Source organism: Pundamilia nyererei, unplaced genomic scaffold (genome assembly GCF_000239375.1).
Source record: "Pundamilia nyererei isolate P.nyererei 1_Seehausen unplaced genomic scaffold, PunNye1.0 scaffold00022, whole genome shotgun sequence".
Classification (NCBI taxonomy): domain Eukaryota; kingdom Metazoa; phylum Chordata; class Actinopteri; order Cichliformes; family Cichlidae; genus Pundamilia; species Pundamilia nyererei.
The window spans coordinates 1,273,970-1,296,332 of NW_005187423.1; the positions used below are offsets into that span (position 1 = coordinate 1,273,970).

Below are 22,363 nucleotides of genomic sequence, written 5' to 3' on the forward strand. Positions count from 1 at the left end.
ACACACACACTCAGAAGATTTTAAAACGGAAACTTTCCAGCTTCTCACGTAATTCCTGTTTGAATTTTGGCGACACAGCAGTTGCCATCATTACTATTGCGCTATTTGTGCTGACACATCTAGACGTGCACTTTAACAACTGACCCGACCAGACATAATGCATTATGACCACCTGCCTAACAACTACCAACTTAGTTTAAGTGCTAATGCTGCAGCACTGAAGGTCAAAATTTAGACATAACATAATTTGTCAACAACTGATTGCAACATCCACATTTCTAATTGTTTCATAATCTAAACTTCCTTAAAGTTGTTAAGTGCACAGCAAAGTTCTGAGTCTGCAGTGACATTCACTATTAATGAAACTTTTGCATAAGTCCAATAATAATAATAATAATAATAATACCAATAGAAATTTAATTTTCCTCAGCTTGAGAAGTTGAAAAGTATGTGTCAACAGTGGCCCAGTTAGAAAGTAACCTCAGGAAACTGTGTGAGAAGAGAAGTAGAGCTTGTTTTCCCCTATTCAGTCACTCAGACCAAGCTGACTGGACAGCAGCTGTCGAGTGAGATGGATGTCTGTTCACTATGAGGGCTGAGAAACTGCTGACAGAGCCTCCTGCTCTCTTACTAAAAAAAAGAGGGCAACAGAGAAAATCATATTTGGAACTGCAGGTTACAACCAGGAAACCGCCAAACTGACTGCATGCATCATTTTTATTAGATTTTAAGAGTTTTACTTTGGATTTGGAAGAGATTTGGGCTTGAACTTCCCTCCATTCAGACTGTAAACTTGGTTTGGCATGTACTCAAAGTGTTAGCAGTCCCTTCATTTATGAAAGTGACATTTCAACACAATGCACTCACGCCTGAATGTTTTCAGAGCAAGAGGTGGGGTACGCGTAGATGCGGTCACAGATCAATGCCACCACCCATACAAATGAGCCTGGGCTGAATGAGAAAGATTAGAGCAATCACTTGGGCACACAGCAGATAGGGCTGACAAGAATGTTTGTGAGCTTTCTGGACATGATGCATTCATGTGTGAAAGGCAAACAGGATTGCTCCACAAATACTAAACAAAGACAAAAGACCCACGTGAAACACAGGATCACATCAATAAACACTCGTCAGAAAAGCATCAACACTTTTTATGGTGAACACGACTGGTATACGCTCACTGGCCACTTTGTTGGGAACACTGTACTAGTACCAAGTTGGATTCTCTTTTGCCTTCAGAACATGATGGAGCCCTCCTTGGATGATGTTTACACCATATTCTGACCCTACCACCCTAATGTGGCAGCAGAAATTGGCAAAATGTTGCCTAATCCACTGAGTTAATTTTTTAATTTATTATTTATTTATTTTGGTGAACATGTGTGAATTTTAGCCTTAGCTTCCTGTTCTGACAGGAATTGCACTCGATGTGGTCTTCTGCTACTGTACCCATCTGTTCCAAGGTTTGATGTCATTTGTCGTATTTTCACAGATGATCTTCTGGTTGTAACGAGTGCTTATTTGCATTATCAGCTGGAAGTAGTCTGCCTATTTTCCTCTGGCCAGAGAACTGCTGCTAGCTGGATATTTTCTCTTTCTCAGAACAGCCTGTCTAGCTTCAACAACTATGCCATGATTAAAATCACTTAAGCCACTTTTCTTCCCCATTCTGATCTTCATTTTGAACTCCAGCAGGTTGACCTTGTCTGCATGTCTAAATGCACTATTGCTGTCATGTGATTGACTAATTAGAAACTTCTATTAACAAGCAATCAGACAACTGTAATAAAATATTAAAGTGCATATGTTTCATGTTAATTATCCATACCTGTGTTTTCCTATATCCAAGAAGAAAAATAACATATAGCACATGCTCCTGGGTAAAGTGAAAGAGTTTCGTTTGAGCCTAATATTGTGTTGGTCTCCCTTTTGCTTCCCAAACAACCTTGGTTCATCGAGGAATGGACTACATTAAACCACTGAAGGTGTGTAGTGGTATCTGGCACTAAGATGTTAGCAACAGAACTTTTAAGTCGTGTTTGCGAGTCGGGACCTCCATGGATCAGAGTTGTTTGTCCAGCACATTTCTCAGAATCTAGATCACGGTTTCACCACTGTTCCTTCCTTGGAACGCTATTAATAGACCATTGCAAACTGGTAAGACCCCAAAACAGCCACAGTTTTGAAGATGCACCAGTAGTCTAGCCATCCCAGTTTGGCCCTTTTCCAGTTTGGTCAAATCCTTCCGTTTGCCTTTTTTCCTGCTTCTAACACATCAATTTTTGACAAAATCTTTACCTACTACCTAATATATTCCACTCACAAACAGGTACCATAATGCAGAGATAATCAGTGCTGTTCACTTCACCCATCAATGGTCATGTTTTGCCCAATAAGTAAATACTGCAAGACAGTTTGTAACAACATTTTAAAAGGAATCCTATAAAAAAAGCTGTTGTGAATCATGCATCAAAATGTATTCATAACTTTGGGAGAATCTGGATATCAAAGATTGGGTTGTCATGAACTCTTTCTGATCTTAAAATAATTCCAGAGGGCCTTGCAGTTGATATGAAAAATCAAACCAAAGGCAAGAGCTCCAACTTCATGTCCAAGGTGTAGAGGCAAAAAAGCATGGACATGACTGAGAGGTTCAGGCTCAGTGTCAAACTGCTCTACTGCCGTTTGAGTCACTGTAGCCAAAATGTTACTATTTGTCAGTGCTGGTAAGATAAGTTCATGTCGGGAACCAAGTTGCTTAAAATGATGTGCAAAATATAAAGAAAACCTGCATCCTATGATTGTCTCACAATAAAGCAAAACGAAAGAACAACAAAATAAAGAAAAAAAAACAACAGCTGAAAATAATAAAGAAATATACCAATTATTTAATCTTAGTCTGGGAAATAGAACAATTGAAACATTATTATAATGTTTTTTATATTTCACAGGATAACCTTTACATTAATGTCACAGAGCGGACAGTAATGATTAAAAAAGGATGGCTCGCTGGTCTGCAACTTAAACACAACATGGGCTACAAAGTATGCCAGTGTGCGTGAGTGTGGGGTGAACAATTTCCCCAACTCTTGTTAAAAGGTCAGCTGGAGTCATTTTGCTTCTCTATTATCACATCCTGATTAGTTAAGACAACTGATGTTGAGTTAGTGAGTCAGTTTAATTTCTCATGCAGTGTGGAAGTAGCAAGAATCATAGAAACATAGAAAAGTTTTTCACAAGTAAAATCTAACTCACAGTCTAATTACACTGCAGATAAAAGTACAAGTCATACACTGATTTTGACCTATTACTACAAAAATAATATTACTCAATATATCACTGAAGCAGATTGTTAGTCTGTATTTTCTTATATAATTACATTTACATAATTTTTACCATGAGACATTTTCTGTATTATTAGTATTTTATTACAAAATTAACTTAACAAGGCAGAAAATGAGCAGACACAGGGGATGCGAATAATTTAATTAATTAGTACATGCCCTTTTTTGCGAGGCCCCCCTTTGTTTTACAAGAAAAATGTTTGTGCCCCCGGGCGCACGCCCGCGTGCACGCACGAACACATCCTCCAACCACACACACCCATATTTTGCTCCACTGCGGATCATTTCACACGTCAAACATTTAGTAAACAATTAAGCAAATACAAGTAATCAGCAATAAATTAGAGGTAGTAATAAAATAAACTAGGCCTACTAACTAATTTGCGCTACTTCCATAACTACAGGGGTATTTTTGAAAACGCAGCTGTTTCGTCCACATGTAAACGGCGTTTCGAATCACCAAAAACAGAGATTTTTTGCATTTACGTGTGGACGAGGAATACAGAGTTCGTCATGCAATGTCAAAGGTATGTGCCTTTTTTCACGTCACGCTGTGCGCCACGTTATTGTTTACATGAGATAAATTGCAGAATGGCAGATAGAGACAAAATACTGTTAATCTGACTATCTGCAGGTTTTACACGCTTACAACGCAGTTACTGTCCCTCTATTTAGGAAGGCAGAGGCATCACGTTGTGATTATTTTATGTGCAGTTGTTTTTTTCCTGTGTAATAATATTCAACAATAATTCAAATATCAATACATTTTTCAAAAAAATGCCTCTCTGTGCAAAATGGGTTCAAAAACAACTGTAGGATACTGTTTGTCCGTGATTTGAACCGGGAGACCTACCTTGGCACTTGTGCAGGTGAAACCAAAGGGAAAACATGCTTCACCAGATTTTCTAGTCTTTGGCTTAAAATGAAGTTGGTTTGGAAACATATTCAGCGATGCTTCATCTCCTACTTTGCGTTTGTGTGGCCGCTCCGTAGCAGTGTCCAAGCGTTTTTGTTTTTGTTTTCCTTTTCATACCACCCCCCCGCGATGGCTCTGCACCCCCCCCTAGGGGCCGGGCCCCACGCTTTGGGAAGCTCTGCCTTAAGGTATTGTAGGTACATCAAGGTTAAAAACATTTAAGTTAGTCAATTGCTAGGCAGTTGCTAGGCAACTTTAAATTTAGACCTTTTGTCCCCCTTGCAATTTATGTGTATGAGAGTAAAACTCACCAGGTCTGTTTTGGGCATGTCCTGGTAGTCAGACGAGTAGTATGTTGACGTTTTCGCAAAGCCATTGTCGCCCGCAACCTTTGGAGGCTGAGCATGTTGTCGGTATGTTGCACTCTTTGGGGTCCAGCAGAACAGGCTGATGGACTCACGGACACAGCGCTCAATGTCAATTTCTGCACACCACAAATAACAGGAGACAAACAATATTAAAAAAATGTTACTTGTCAGTGCATGAGGCCCTCCCAGTCAAAGAGTAATATACTTTTGAACAACAGAGTACTCTTCATATACTTTCTGATGGATTTTGTATAAGAAAAATCATATATTCTTTATGCTCACCCAGCTAGCCAAAGAACTGCTGATGTATACATGCAGCCTAATCATGATCAATGCATTTTTTTTTTTACAGTACTTAGCTACTAAGCTGCTCTGTCAGGCTCTAGGACAGAGCATCGTGACACATGGCTAACATAAATAACACGTATCATAGTAAATTATTCATATTTTACTCTAATGTTGTCCTGCCCTTCGGAAAAAGGTTCAGATCCATCAGGTGCAAAACCAATAAACTAAAGAACAGCTTCTACCGCCTGTCAGAACCATTAATGCAAATTAAGAGTGTGAACAGACTTTATTCTGTCGCTGCAATTGACTCTGTTGCTGCCATTCCCTGTGAAATATTTTGGTCCTTCCTTTTTCTGTGCAATATTTTGGTTTCTGTGCAATATTCTAGCAGATGTGCAATTACCAACCCCATCCTTAATGGCCATAGCCCTTCCACCCTATTTATTATATTATATTATTGCCCTTGTACACCCCCCCAAGAATGTTTCTGTAACTCATACACTGTGTATATAGTGTACTTCTATTGTTGTACTTAAATTGTTTTTCTTCTTTGTATATTGTTTTCTGTACTTCACACTTTTGTGGTCTTGGTACCTAATTTCCCTGTGAAGGCAAATGCACAATGACAATAAAAAAAGGTTCTAAGTTCTATTTAGCTTATTATTATAGAATCACTATATTTGACACTATTGGAAATTCTGTGTAGTTCTGCAGGTCTTAAACTGGGCAATTGGCAAAAAACCCATTTAGAATATAAAATATCACTGCTAAATAAAATGCCAAAGCTTTACTATACTCAGCCTGAGAAAACATGAATGTTTGTAGTAGGCCTTATTAATAGTAGTAAGTTAAGCATTACATGTAAAACAAATCAAAGAACTGCTAATTTCTGCATTCTAAGTTAACACCAACATCTTATTTAAGCAAACTGTTTAACTCCTTTGTAAGAATATGAATGAATTATTTAAAAAAATAAGTGGTTCTTTCTCTCAACTCACATATAAAGCCTGAGAGATTATGTAAATGTAGTGTGGGAGGTTTGGTCAAAGAAGTGAGCAGTTTGACCTTGGCATTTTGCTGCCATTAATAGTCTTAAGTAGTCATCCAGCAGCGCCAGTGGCTCCTTCAGATAATAACTGCCCATCGTTTAGCAGCCGCTTCTCATCTGAGCTCTTGTCTAGCAAAATTTCTACTCTTCCTCCCGATGCCTCTGTACTATTATAAACCCTTTCTGCTTCTTGTGTTGAGAATAGAGAGGATTAGGGAACAGGGAGTCACTGGATTAGCAAAGGATTTGGATAAATTAGGAATTCTTTCCCTTGCAATCTCTTACACTGACAGCCTCTCTTTTTCACCCCTCTTTTCCGTGGCTAATAAGCAAGACTGGCTAATGAGCACTCCTTGCTATGACCTGCACCTGGCCAAGGCTCAAGTGAAACTATATACAAGATATATCTTTTCCCCTCATCTGTCCCGCCGCAGTGTCAAGGTTAGGGGGTTGTTAGCTCTCCTGGGCTAGCACCTCAGAAACTCAGTTACAAGGTCCATTCTGGTGAGAAAAAAAATGCTCGAGGTCTGAGATTCCTCACCGACAGGCTTGCAGGCAGTTCTGGGAAATGCATTTTCCCTCCCTAGAGCTATGAATGCTGCATGCAATCACTCCTGCTACTAAAAGAGGCAGAAATGAAGAAGAGGAGATTGATAGCTGCTTTAATAAGCCCTGGGCTCAGCTGGGGCATTTTCACACAGCCAATTTTGTTAAGAAGTCAATTTTTCTTTTTTGTCAGATGAAATTACATTTACGTAATTATGTATAGGTGTTGAGTGTGGCCTGTGACTTGTTGCCACAAATGGAAGAGTAGCATGATTAGTTAAGAGCAACTCAAAGGCCTTTTGGAATTGGACGATAGCTAATGTAAGATGGAACTTACAAGCATGAAGATGAGAGACCAGTCATTTCAAAGAAGTATAGAGCATTTGTTTCAACCCATTATGTTGTAACGAACACACTATGAAATTGATGAAATGATGAATCCCAGTGCATCCCAGGTAGTCCCCAAGTAAGCAATGCACACACACAGCTGTCCAACTTGATGCCTTCGCTCTCCACGTTCACCAATGATTCATAGACACCAATGACACTGTCGCTAGTTCACCACTGTTCCTTTCTCGGATCACTTTTGATAGATGCTGACCCAGTCAACTAGCCATCACAATTAGGCCCTTGCAAAACTCGCTCAAATCCTTGTACTTGCCCATTTCTCCTGTTTCTAACACATCAAAATGTTCACTTGTTCGTTAATATCAGTAACCAATATCTCAGTATATAATTTAAACTGAGATATTGGTTGACTGTATCTGAATCCTGCATCAAAACTTATTCATAATGTTTGCAGAATACAGTGGGGCGATCGTGGCTCAAGAGTTGGCACTTCGTCTTCTAACCTTCTAATCGGAAGGTTGCCGGTTCGAGCCCCGTTGTGTCCTTGGGCCCCCTGACCACTGGTGGTGGTCAGAGGGCCCAGTGGTGCCAGTGTCCGGCAGCTTCGCCTCTGTCAGTGCGCCCCAGGGCAGCTATGGCTACAATGTAGCTTGCCATCACCAGTGTGTGAATGGGTGGATGACTGAATGTAGTGTAAAACGCTTTGGCGTCCATAGGGACTAAGTAAAAGCCCAATACAAATACAGGCCACTAACCATTTACAGAAATCAAAGATTGGGTTGTCATGAACTATTTTTGTTCTTAAAATGTAACATGATTCCAGAGGGCTTCACGCTCATATAAATAATCACACCAAAGGCAAGCCTCCAGAGGCTTTCTGTTTATGCCTGATGGGTCAGAGCTCTTCTGGTAGTGCAATGACATCTACACAATAGTGAAGTAGTGTAGTTTATTATTGTGATTACTTAATGTACACTTATAGCAGTTGCTTAGGTCCATGATTTACACTGTGAGTATATAGCTGTAAGTTGTTCAGATATCATTATTGGAAAGTTTGCATAATTATTTCTTTACCCAGTCAATATATGTCACTACTTACCCACCATCTCGCACTAAGAAATCAATCTTAGCTGATCTGAAGTGTTCAGTATTACTGGTATTATTCAGTATTAGATTTAGAAGAGTTATAGAAGTGCCTATCTTGTAAAGACAGCTCAGTATTGACAATAATATCCTGCAAACAAGTGAGCTCACTCCAAGTTGTGTCACAAGAATGAGAAGGATTCTTCAAATGGTTTGATTGCACTGTTGCTTCTTGTGAATCAATCTGTCTGAGATATTTGGCTGAAAACAGAAGAAATACTTTTGAGAAGTAAAGCCTTGATTTCTTTTCTTAGACTTTTAGAAGTCTAGAAAATTAGAAAATCAAATCTAAACAAGGTATAAAAATGTTTAGTTTTGAATGAATCAATTGCAATTGTGGCTACAAAGTCAGGCTACACTTGACACACAGAAATATTGAGACAAAAGAAAAGCAGTGAAAGACAGTGGCTCAGATATTGCTGATTGGTCACTTCATTAAGTACATTCAACTGTTTATTAATGCAACTATCAAATTAGCCAATTACAGTGCACCAACTCAATTTCATCATGTAGACATGGTTGAGCTGATCTGCAGAAGTTCATAGTGAGTATCAGAATAGGGAACAAAGGTGGTTTAAGTCACTTCAAATGTAGCATTGTTGTTGTTCCTAGACGTGCTGGTCTGAGTATTTCAGAAACTGCCGGTCTGCTGCATTTTCCCACACAATCCTCTCTAGTGTTTACAGAGCATAGTTCAAAAAATAAAAAAGATATCCAGTGAGCAGCAGTTCTCTGGCTTTATGGTACCAGAGGCCAGATGAGAATGGGCAGACAACTTCCATCTGGGAAGGCAAAAATAACTCAAATAACCACTTGTTACCTGCCACCTGAGTGGTGTTGATGATCATGTTCATCCCTTAATGACCACAGTCTAACCAACTTCTGATGGCTGCTCCCAGGAGGATACTATGCCATGTCACAAAGCCCAAATCATCTCAAACTGGTTTCTTGATCATGACAATGAGTTCACTGTACTCAAATGACCTCCACTGTCACCAGATCTCAGTCCAATAGAGCACCTTTGGGATGTGGTGGAACGGGAGGTTCACATTATGGATGTGCAGCTGATAAATCTGCAGCAACTGTGTGATCCTTTCACGTCAATGTGCACCAAAATCTACAAGGAATGTTTACAACCCCTTGTTGAATCTATGGCATGAAGATTTAGGGCAGTTTTGAATTTTAAAAATGGAGTCCAACTACCAAAGTGTACCGGTAAATATAGCCAACGCATGTTCACATAAGCTACAATGCAGCATATTCTTTAATGTTTTTTTGTTTATGTTTTAAATATACTATAATCTATGTTTTCTGAGAAGTCACAGCCTTCAAAATTATCCAGCTAGTTAATCATGTAAGTGGGACAATTTTTTTAAATTTATTTTAAATCTGACTTATTTTTACAGCATGAAGTTTTTATACAAACCGACTAGCTGCCCACAGCCTGTCAGTCTGTGGGCTGCTAATTGCATACTGGTACCAGTTGGAACAAAATTATATAACAGCATTATTTATCTTATTTTTGGTTCTAAAATTAAATAAGTAGCGTTGGTAACTCACATAGAAACTTATCCATGCTGAAAGTACGTCTAGGAAACTTAACTTTCAGCAGGATTCCTCATCCATAAATACAGATGTACATCCATTAAGATACTTTACTTACTATCCAGTACCACCTTTTCATTTTTTTATACTATTTTAAATAGCTCCACATCAGGCGATTGGACTCATCCTAAAATGTAAATGAAAATGTAATTTGTAACACGGCAAATTTGTCCTAGAGACATTGTTTTTTCCATCCTCTACATCTCCTTCTACTAACGTTCAAGGTGTCTGTCTGTGCTGTGTTTCCATAAGCAGTTTCAGTAAGTCATGGTTGTTTTTCTCAGAGCTAAACATCTATAAGTAGAGCTCATCAGTTCTGTGCCCATCTCGGCTCATTGAAGCAAATGCTAATGTCCCGTGAAGGCAAATGCCTCTGCATCATCAGTAGACACACGGTTCCCCCTTCAGCTGGGGAGCCTCTCTGGGCCATTGTGAATCAATGATGTCTCCAAACAGGACAGAGTTTTATAGATTACCCGAGGATACGAGACTAATCAAATGGGAATCACAGAATCCGATTAATTGCAAACAAATGGGAAGCTGAGATCAATGTCCCGCTCCGAGTCTAAATGTTGCACAGCAGGTCACCTATTTCACATGTTATGTTATACTCTGATATATACCTACTCAGTTAAATCATTCACAACACTTAAAAGAAAACTATTCAGGGTCCTTTATCCCTTTGTCTTTTTTTAATCTGGAGACTCAAACAGGCGTTTTGTGGAGATAAGTCTGTATTTGCATGTATGAAGATGACTTACAATACACACCACATGATTTAACTGACATCATGAATACTTGAAAACATGACAGATTTTTCTTTGAATCTAGACCTCCCTTCTTTGTTGGAAAATTTGCAACTACAGACTTCCTGTGTCATGCATAATAGGCTTGTCACTGAGAATTAATGTCTCTACTCCTATTTACTACCAAGAAAGAGGAAAAGAGAGGAGTGTGTCTGAACCATTTAAGGGCTACTGTCTTGCAATATTATCTTGACTGTTAATTTTTATTCTGGTAGCTGCGTATTTGAACAGAAAGGCAGAAGACTTTTTTTTTTTTTATTTCACAACTAAATGTCAAGTCTGCTTATAGATCTCTCCAATGTTCATCCAACTCACTGAATCTCAGAATAAGTCATATGTGTAATGTAAGCTCTCTGGGTTCACAGTCATAGTCACGACCACTAAGTATAGGCTTCCATCATGCACAAGCTAAAATTAACAAAATGAACAGAAATCAGTGAAGTGGAGATTACACGAATGCTGCAAAGTAGCTTTCAGTAAACTGCATGATGGTTCAGCCTGAAGTTATTTAAATTAATCTAATATCTAAGAGAGTTTAAACATATGCAGTAAAATATGTAATATTCGATACTGCATCCAAACGATTCTGTAATTTATCCTTCTGTGTGTGCTGCAGAAGCTGGACAGACTATTTGTCTTCTCTTATAATGTCCAGCCAGCAGCATGGTATATATTTTCTGCCTCCATACATGCAGCTCCTGTAGTTACAAAAATGTGACGCATGTGGACTCTGCTCTGAAACAAATGAATGTGAGCTTCAGTTGTATGAGGACATCAATTCTGCACGCCTGATGGCAGAATGGAGCAGGTGCGGTACACAAATCACAGGATGTCTACCATAACTCACTATGTGTGCGTGTGTGTGCGTGCACGTGTGCGTGCGTGAGCGCTTTCATGAACATGAACGTGGTGAGGGAAAGCACACACTGACCTTCAAAACCATATTTTTTTCATCAATTGCTGAGAAGCACTATTAAAAAGAACTTCAAACATAACGCTAAGCCTTTGTTTCTGTTCATGTTCTCTGCATTTCCCTCTATGCTATTTACTATATTTTACACGTTCATAAAATGTATGATTTAAATGCTCACATCTATAAATCACTTGTTATTGTATTTCTGAAGTAAAAACTAAAACCTCCTTTGATGTTGTGATGATTTATCATAACAATTATTTAGCTGCAGTTTTCATTCTTACAAAATAGGAAGCTCAATGTGTCCTGCACTGTGTCATCACTTGCTGTCAGAGCTGATAGCAGTCAACTTTTCAACCTGCTAACACACTCAAAACCAGGGAATAGACCATCACATATTCTGCACTATGATTCATAAATGTTAAGAATTCAGTTTTTGCTGCTCAAGAGACTAAATTTTGAATTTATTGTAGCTTCCTCTGAAATAATACTGCAGTCTTTGTACAAATACTTTGTTTGCAGCAGCCTACAATGCTGGACTTGACTTGGACTTGCTTTGAATTAAATGCTAACATGCTAAGGTATTTTGGTACACTGCTTTTAAAGACACACTGTACACAGGTCAGCAGACCAGATGCTTTTACTTGTTCCAAAGATGCACAGCAAATTAAGAGGTGAAAGAGTTTTTGCAGCTGTGAAACGACATCAGGCAAGCTCCTTCACTTCTGTCTTTAAATCTCACTTACAAACACCCTTCTATTTCTTGCCTTTCGACCCACTGTGAGATGTTGACTGTGACTTTATTTCACTTTTTATGTACGCCTTTATTGTTAACGTCTACAGTTCTTATATGTCCCCGTATCTTTTTACTGTCTGGTCTGTATTTGTCTTTTATGTTGTGTTTTGGGTTTTGTTTTTTTTTAGTCAGTCCTGCTGTTGTTTACTTTGAGTGCTTTTTAAATAACGTGGTGTGGTATGGTAAAATATAAAGATATGATGATTGCTGGCTTTTGCACTGGACTGCACTAACATTTGATAACCTCCCCCTAAAAGCACAGACAAGTTTAATGGGGATTTTTCACAAATGAGAGGTTTGAAGCTTTAAAGCAGTGAAATTTTAACCTGATAGTGGGGTTAGTAGAGACAAAGCACCAAAGTTAGAAGGATTCATCATGTTGAAATATCACAGTCTTGACCATTACGGTGGACTGACAGACCCACAATGGCATCTCAAAAGCCACACTACTGTGGGGCTAAAGAAAGAACAATAAATCCATTGAAGATAGACCCATGCTGTCTTAGAGGTGATAAATATTGTGCTGAAGTGTGCAGAACTTAGGAGTCTGTCTTTGTAATGTATATAAAACTATTGTGAGTAGGGACCAGATTGTGGCTCGAAGCTTAAGTAAACAAGTCCTGTTTGAGGTCATGCAGCAGCCTAGATTTCAGTCCTAATATAGTTTAGAGTGAGTGCCAGATACTACACTGTAACTACCTAGGTATACACAGGCTGCGCTAATGGGGCTGGCAGTGATATACAGAAACAAGCTGGCAGGAGAAACAACTCCAAGGAAATCTTGCCAGAGGAGCTGACTGCAGCTCTAGGCCAACATATTTTACCTTTATAAGGAGAACTGGATCTCCTTTTGCCTTCTGCCTCAATCACATGAATCTCCTGGACTCGGGCAGTAAAACAATGACGTATTGCAACCACTAAAGTTTGTAGAAGATGGGGCTCAGTTTACAGTCAGCTCCAGTGTCCCTTTTGGACAAATTGTTCCTGTCTCTATTGTTTTTTTTTTTTTAAATCCCAAAGTCATTTTGCCTTTCAGCGGGGAAAAAAAGGGCTAAGCACCATTTGGAAATATAGTTTTAAAGGAAATTGTTTGAGCTATCCCCCAGGTGAAACTTATATTCTGAAGACATGCATTAAGAATGCCGCTTGCTGACTTTATGTCACCGATACTTTGCTAAGTAATCGCTTTGTGAAAGTGAAAAGGAGCAGTAAAGTGGATGCATAATCAGAGACACTGTTAGGACTCGTCACTGTACGGCAACATGCAGTCAACGGAAACAGCAAAATCCCAAATGCACTCTGTCACTGTCTGCCCATAACACATTTATAACTCTGACCTGGAGTGAGTCTGTGAAAAGAATTGAATACATTTAACCAACATGGTTAATAAGTATGCATATCCATTAAGCCTGTATGAACAGAACAAACCCGCTTAATTCCTCCCTGATTTGTTGGCCCTCCTCCTGCTTCGTACAAGAAAGGAGTTGGAATTGCTTCTTTTGTCTGTAAAACACTGAAATCTGCAGGGATTAACAACGATACTGCAAAGTTAAAAGACTAAGTATTTGCCATCCCGACTTTTCAATATTTCCTCCTCCTACGTCTCATTCTTGCTGCTGCACTGACAATGGTGCTTAGGTGGTGTAATGAGGTATTAACGAATTTGAAATGTCTGTCCATGTGCAGGTGTATGCATTCAATTCCTAATTCTTTTGCCTTTTGTTCTTTTTTTTGCATTTCAGTAAATATGTCTGTCTCTTTGCTTTCTCAAAGAAGGAAGGGGCCTCAAGCAACATGCTACTCTCACATCGCTATCGCTGACTTTATTTGTTTGTATCTACCTGGAATTTTGCAATTGCTCATTTAATGATATCATACAAGAGATGCTAAGACAAAAAGAGTTTAAACTCTGAATGAAGATGATGTAAATGATGAAGAAGCAAACAGGCTGCGAGCAGACTAATTCCAGGGCGCAGCAATTGACTGTTCAGTAGATGCAGAGCAGAGCGCGGCACCGCCGGGAGCACATCAAGCAGCGAGTATGTCTGTATAAGAGTGCAGAGCTGTCTGCTTTGAGGATATCATTAACTCAGACACATGAGCGCACATAAGTACTCTGAGAAACTGCCTCCTAGAAATGCACGCTGCTTTAAGATGGAAACACTTCGAGTGAGATTTTAAAAAAGGCAGAAAAAAAGTGTTTTTGTTTGACTTTTCTTTGCTTACATGAGAGATTTTAAAGCTTTTAGGAAACTCTCATATATACTGTTTGGCTGTAGGTAATTAAGTAACACTTGTATGGAACAGAATTGTAAAGAGGGAATAGGGAAAGTCTGTGTAAATACACGGATGTGCATACCAGATGATGTTCTTACCTGGCAGGTCAGAGAAGAGCAGGATGCATTCATTGAAGCCATTAGCCAATAGGCGGTCCCTGAGTTGCTGCAATATAGCTACGCCAATACAGAATGGGAATGAGGAGTTACCCAGGAGCAATGTGTCCCACAGGTGGAAGATCTTGTGCAGTGGAAAAACATCTGTATTGTGGGTACATAAAAAAAAAAAAAAAAACACAACAAAGACAAGATTTTACAAAGTAAGTGAATATGAGAGTGCCTGAAAAGAAATATGCCTCCAGAGATGCTCAATGGGATCCTGCAAATGGGACAATACCATGTAGCATGCACACAGTGAGAAATAGATAATCAGTTTGTGTATAATGAGGATAATTTGCATGTGCACAGTGCGTTTACTTAACATGGCTTTATGGGTTTAAAACGGGGAGCTCACTAAACAAAACTGTGCACTGTCAATGCTGCCTGGAGGGATATTTGATGTGGGGGAGGCAGCTGGAAAAATGTTTCAAGGTGGGTGTTGTTGTGGAAAAATGACAGGAAGAACATCAGGGGGCTGAGGAGCTTTAGAGCAAGAAACCTGCACAGGTTATTCCAAGCCAAATAAAACCACATCCTGATAATACGTCTCAGAGCAGTTATTATTTCAGTCACATTACTCTCAGTGTTTTAAAATTTAAGGTTTCCCTTCTGTATAGATTTATGCATGGGAACCAGCATTGTCCACCTGTTTATATCATCTCGGGGGTTTGTTAAGGTGGATACTAGGCAAGCTGACATGCGTGTGTGTGTGTGGGCAAAATGTGACTGTGGTGAGAGCTGTGAAAATGCCTCGGAGGATCTGCACCGCATTAGCAGTCAGCCGAGTTGGCCGGTGCATGTGAGTGACAGTCAGTGTGTCTGTGTGTGAATGGAAGATGACCCTCCAACCTTGTCTCATATTGGATCGGGGACATTAGCAGTCAGAAGGGCACACCTCGTGAACACTGGACTCACACACAGCCTCAGGGGGAGGATAAGGGTTAAAAGGGTCACAACTCACACTCCCCACACCAGAACTGGTCTCTGTGTGTGTGGTTTTAACTGAAGATGTATCACCGAGCAAGGTGAAGGGTTCAAAAACATCAGTGGATAGTGCACATGCAGACTAATCTGGCTTCAATTAGTGTAAATTACAAGTTGTGTAATGTCTGTAACAGTCTGCACACTACCACAGCTCTAGTGTAACGATCAAAATTTATATCGACAAGGTAGCAAATTATTAAAACAGTTGCTGTAAATGACGGGGCTGCCTAGAGGGAAACAGGTTAATTGCATATCATTTAATTTTGGGCCCCTGTTAATATGATCTTTTTTCTGCGCTATACCTGCACTCAGTGAAAGGATCAAAGTGTAATGCTGCCATCCGCTGACAAACCTCATGCTGGGAGCATGCCAAAATCCCCACCCCCCACAAAAATGTTTGAAAAATGTCCCTTTAATAATAATGATGATAATAATATATATGTTTGATGCTACACCGGTAAAGGAAGCATACATATCACAACTTTTTAAATTCACTAAAACACAAAGATATCTGCCAACCTGCATCACTGTGAAGACTGCAACCTGCTAATTTTACACTAAAAATTATTTTTATGAACATTTTCTTTTCCTTTTAATCTAATGCTTAATATTGCTGATCTAAATATCTACATCTAGATCATCCCAAAAGGCTAATAAGACTCCAATCATTTGGCAGTAGTTGACTGGTTGATAAGTTATGCATTTCTTTTGAAGTACATCAGAAAGTGAGTTTTCACCTTCTCTGTACTTGTTGAAGTTTTACAAAGCCCCCTTTATCATGAGGCCAACTTCAAAAACATCCAGATCAGCACTATCAAAAATTTTAAGACTATAATAACTTTCCAACCCTCTCAAAGTACAAGTTTATAAGGCCACATCTGCAGTAATATGACTTTCATATTAATTCTAAACGATCTCGGTCCAAATTAGCACTTGAGGACCCTTTTCTGAAATAATGCCCATACATACTAATGCATACAGTATAACACATCTTCGGGCATGTGTGAGCTGGTCTGAACAGGAAGTGGACGATTAGTTGCTTTGTTTTTCAGGGAAGCGCATGTAGTGACTAACAAGGGTTTGACCTTAAAGAAAGTGACTTAATCTTGTGTTTGTGTGTACAGAAGGGCCAGATGTGTTAAAAGCATTAGCAAACTATTAGCAAATAACTTTTCTTAGGTGGTGTCATTTGCATATTTATCCATGCTTGCAATGTATGCACAGTAAGTACACACCCTTGTCATAGTGACCAGAGGAGACAGTAGATGTCCCCAAGCTCCTCAGACATTGTTTCTGATGTTTTTGATTCTTTAGGAAGTAGGGCTGTGCGATAGGACCAAAATCTCATATCCCGATATAAGAATTCTATCGTCCCGATAACGATATAAATCACAAAAATGTAACATTTTCTGTCAATTCTGTGAATCTCGGGCAGCTCAACTTGCGGGAAGTGTTTTCAGCTGTGCGTCATGTATAGCTGGAGTCGAGTGTTTTAACCGATGCATGAAACTATACATTTTTAGACATAAGTTTGTGAGTATTTATTACACGGCGTGCTGCGGGGAAAAGCCTGTTCTAACGTTTGAGTCTACGGTTTATTTTTTAGCACCTGGCGGCTCTTTTTTACTTCTCATCCGTAAATAATCTGCTCTTTCACGTGATTCAGTTTATTTTGAAAAGTCTAAACAGGATCTTGAGCTTTATTGTGAAAGGTTTATGTGGAACATAAACAAGCGGAAACGCGATGGTGTTACCGTCGTTGTTGCTAACGACAACGCATAAAAACAGGCGCTTGTCCGTCAGTAGTGTGGTTATATTAAATATAAGAGAAAGAGAGAACTTTAAGAAATTAATATAGCCACTACAGTGACCATCAGAACAATGAAAAAATATTGCTGTAAACAGTTTATTTTGCGACACCACGAAACAAACGATAGCGTAAATGAATCGATAGACGTTTTTATATTGTCATCCGATATATATCGTTATATCGAACAGCCCTATTAGGGAGGTTAGATTCTTGTTGTTTTTTTTTACTCTACCACCTGCATCCTCGGTGCCCTTAAAACTGGAAGAAACTCAGAGGTAAGATGGATTATACAAAATCCAAATCCAGCCCACCAAAACAACGTAGAGATACCATTAATAAATATAGAAAAGTTGTTTTTTAAAAAAGCATCATGCTCTCCTCAAGGTTCTCTTGAGGGAGGCAAGCATGCCGATAATTGTTAATGCATTTTTTATCATTTTTCAAATCCATATTCATTAAAGGATTTTTATTTTTATCATCCTGGAGTCGTGCGCCTGGGATTGATTTTGTTTGCCACATCCTACCCGTGTTCTACCACATACTGTATTCTTTCCTCTGTCTCATATCACCTCTAAAATATTTTCAAGGCCTTCATGTACAAATGTATTATTGATCGCTTTAAATTCATGCACTCTAATCAATACTTTTCCAAAGAGTCGTCACTCTAACTGGCTATTTTATCTTTATTTCATGAAATACTTCAAGCAAAGCTGGATGTTTATTTAGCAAGTTTGTATTCTTTACACAGACAGGCAGAATTGCAGTTGTAACTTCAGATCGTTAGTATGGATTTTATACATTCTGGACAATTACTTTATTATTTATTCCAACGTTCTATTTCATTATTAAATGACTTTACTCTGTGCAGGCTGAAAAAATGTACTCAAGTAAATCAGGTCCTTTCTCTGGCAGATTTTATAGATTCACTGCAAATCCAGCTCAGCAAAACAACTGCACCTGAACTGTGAGCTGTCATATTTCATGTTATAAATTACTAAGTAATAACTGAGCTCCCCTCATGTGAGATGAAATTGAAAGTTCTGAATAAAGCCAGCAGTGGTTGATAGTTTTCATCAGAATATGTGTTTTTTGTTCTTTTCTCGCTTTGAATGCAACACACATTTGAGCAGCTGATTTATCTTGTTGGTCACAAGTTGGATTTTTTACTATTTATCCAGATAAATACAAAATTAAAAAAAAGAAAAAAAGAAGCTGTGCCGGTCAACATCTCAGCTGATGCCGGACTGAGCGACTCTGTTCTTTCCCTACAGGACTGGAATTAATTAGCAGCGATAGTAAAGGTCACCATGACCAAAATACATTTTAAAAAAACCTACAGAACTCGAAATTTGAGCCAATGACCTTTTCAGTCCTTTTCATTTGCACTCAGACGAAAAGCTGACTTCAAATATCCTGTGAAAGTTTTTGATTACACTCAGTGCCACATCAAGCCAGGGCATTGTGGCTGAAAAAAAAAAAAGAGTACTTACGTGTAAACATTGTTAGGAACCAGGGAATAGCATAAAGCTGTGCGGAAAAAGAAAAGAGAAAAAAGATGATGACATAAGCATAACTTATACATTGGGGAAAATAATGATATGATCCCCTCCTGAATTTCTAAGTTTGCTCACACACACATGGTAATAAACAGTCTTTAAGTTTTATGGTCGTTTCATTTTAATGGAGAGAGACAGAATGTCAACTAAAAATCCAGAAATAACACATAACAGCATGAATTTTGGCTGCCACAGGTTGTGTGCCCATATTGCACACAGATTACAATCGATTGATCGATTATTCAATTATAGATAAGTTGTTATATGTAAGTACACCTGTCCAAACAATTCATTTCGTGGGTAAGACCAAAGAACTGTCAAAGGACGTCAGGGACAAGACTGTGAACCTGCACAAAGACCATCAGAAAAAAGCTTGGAGAGAAGCTGACAAATGCTGGTCCAATTATTCAGAAATGGAAGAAATTTAAATGATTTACAGAAGACTTGGGAGAATAGGGCTGGGACCAGATGAAACCAAAATCGAGCTCTTTTGCATCAACTCATCCTGACTTGCTGGGAGGAAGAAAAATGCTGAGTATGACCCAAAAAACACAATCCCCACGGTCAAACACAGAGGTAGAAACATTACTCTTGGACTTTTTTCTGCTAAGTTTACAGGATGACATCACCACACTGAGGGGCCAAAGGACAGGGCCATCTACTGTACCATAAAAAGAAAAGGCAAAAAAGAAAAGCTGAAGCTTTGAGCTGCCAAGCAGCAAGTAAGAAAAGGATTTAGAGAGTCTCTGTAAAGAGGGGTGGGCTAGAATCCCTCCTGAGATGTGTGCAAACCTGGTGACCAGCTAAAAGAAACGTCTGACCACTGAGCTTGCCAACAAGGGATTCTCCTCCAGTTGCTATGTTCTGCTTGGGTATAAAATACTTATTTGACTCTCATTCCATTAAAATGAAACTAGCACAAAAATTTAAGACTGTTCATTTCTTTGGAAGAGAGCAAACTTACCAATTCAGCAGGGGATCACATACAGCATTCATGTGTGCGTAGTATTCAACACATCAACTCAAAATAACACGCTAAGACTCAAATGAAATGAATCAATCTCTGAGAAAAGCAGCACACATGGCTGTGTATCTCCACAGCTAAGAAACCGTAACAGCAATAAAGAGCAAACTGCTGACTTTGGTTATAAGTCGACGGGAAAAACGTTAACAATGAAAATGAATCTCAATATACTGATCTTGTCATTTGTCATTTGTCCTTTCTTTCTCTCTTATTTACTCTCTGCACTTCCCCGGGAGAAAAAGCATAAAATTGAAATGAAATAAGGCACACAGACAGATACAGACACACACACACACACACACACACACACACACACACACACACACTACGCCATTAACCAACTGTTCTAGCAACTGCCAATTGCTGGCCACTGTCACCAAGGCTTTGTAAATTTCAGCGGCAAAAGCTCTGGAGCAGCAACAGCGGAGTTATCTCAGCCAGTTTACTGATTGCTAATTGCGAGGGAGCTGGTGACTGTTCAGTGGACCTCTTGTGTGCCTAAGTGTGACGAGACGGCCACTGCACTCAGAGTCTCATCCTCAGCCGCAACAGCCCAGCAGCAGGACTGCGAGTGCAGCCAGATTGGATTAGCGTAGGTGTAAATGGCAGACTCAGGAGAGGCGATGTAGCCAAAATTGAAAGTGGCCCTGAATTAAACCACTGGCAACATGCAATTTGACTCTGCTGGAGCGGAGTCCAGGAACTCTGCAGCATTTCCAAAGATTACTTGTGGTTTCTGCATGTTTGCACAACATTTTTGGTTTTTTCTTTCTTTCTGAAAGACAAAGTGTGTTGAACTAGCCATGTTCCGGTTTGCATGTATGAGAAATCCATTCATACTGCAGTGACATTCGGCCTTTTAGTGCAGATGGATTTACTGCCTGAGTAAAACAACAGCTCAGAGTGTGCTCTGCAGTTCACAAAGGGAAAAGGGATTTATTATATATAAAGTCTGATTACTGGGACTGAAATCAAGCATGAAAGCTGTATCAACAAAGAGTGTTCCAGTATTGCCCTGGCCTAACAACAAAAGCAAGCATACAAAGTCCCCTTTGAAATGGTAGTACTGTACATGCTCTAAATGACAACCCAGAATGATAAGCAGTTTTTGGAAGGCCCAAGTCTGAACAATGAAGGCGCAAAAGACTAAAATAATTACAACAGGGCATCTGTTTAGCATAAAAACATGTTTAAACAGCCAGAAAAAAAAAAGCAAAATCACCTGCAGACTACATTTTTTTCTCCATACACTTTCATATTCTGACAATCAACAAGCACAGTTTGGTGCTTCACTTGCTCCATTTTACAGCTGCAATATCAGACACTGAGGAAATAGAGACTTAAATCCCTGACTCCTCTGTGATAAAGACCCCACTTTTCATCGGGTAACGTCTCAGAGGCCGGGCTGTGGATGACACACATTCATCAGCACACAAACTGAAACCCTGGAGAGACGGTGGAGACTTTAACCTTGTCACTGTCTGAGCAGAGCCGTAAGAAGGAAAGCAAAGGGCGAGGAGAGGTGGCGCAAAGTAAGAGAAATAAGGTAAGCCTGACAGAGGACAATCATTAAGTGTGCCTTGCAGACATTAGCCGCTGTATAAATCATTACCAGCGGACTATGGGGAAAACTTGACCCTGGCCACAAATTCTGGAAACGGGGATGTGGAACAAAAAATGTCATTGACTATGAAAAGATATACGTAACAATCTATGGATGGTCATTTTCTTTGTCCCCTGGCAATGAGACACTAAGAATATTTTTGTACTATTTTTGACTTGCCATTAAATATACATTTGCAATAACAAAAAAATGTTAATAACCAGGCATGTCCTACACTGCTGACTTTTATTTTCATCACTCTGCCAGAACACTTGCACTCTTGGTAACTTACATCTGGGATGAAGCCAATCTCATTTAGATGGTTGCTTAGCTCTGGGTCATGGAAGGCAATCATTTGAGAGAAGACAGTCAAGTACTCTGAAAAAGAGGCAAAAGGTCCATAAAGAGTGTACTGAGTAGTTTGAGTGTTCAGGCGTGAAAAACAGCAGGTCTGACCAAACAAAGCTCTATAGTAACCAGTAGAAAATACAACCAACAGTGTTGAGCCACCTCTCGTTTCTTTATATTTTGCAAGAAAAATTAAACATAGGTGCAGCAATTTATTGAAACATATGCAAACATAAATGAAATAAAGTATATAAGGTGATTTTTTTACAATTTTAATGAGCTTGAAAGTCAATATTCCCTTCAATAGGCAAGGCAAGGCAAGTTTATTTATATAGCACAATTCAACAACAAGGTGATTCAAAGTGCTTTACAGAGACATAAAAAAAACGAAAACAATAAAAAGCATGATTTAAAATTGATTAAAAAAACAGTAGATAAAATCAGAACAGTAGATAAAATCAGTAGTTAAAATATAAGTTTTG

At 39.1% G+C, this 22,363-nt stretch overlaps 1 protein-coding gene across 2 annotated transcripts in view; it reads right to left on the minus strand.

The window, feature by feature from the left end:
* tbck (TBC1 domain containing kinase) overlaps positions 1–22,363 on the minus strand; it is a 53,309-nt gene that overhangs the window by 19,092 nt on the left and 11,854 nt on the right. For both annotated transcript variants that reach the window (XM_005726856.1, XM_005726855.1), the window contains exons 20-23: positions 21,826–21,911; positions 18,841–18,877; positions 14,497–14,658; positions 4,572–4,744 (exon numbers count right to left, since the gene is read on the minus strand). In XM_005726856.1, the coding sequence (XP_005726913.1) occupies positions 4,572–4,744; positions 14,497–14,658; positions 18,841–18,877; positions 21,826–21,911 (458 nt within the window). The remainder of the gene's footprint in view (positions 1–4,571; positions 4,745–14,496; positions 14,659–18,840; positions 18,878–21,825; positions 21,912–22,363) is intronic.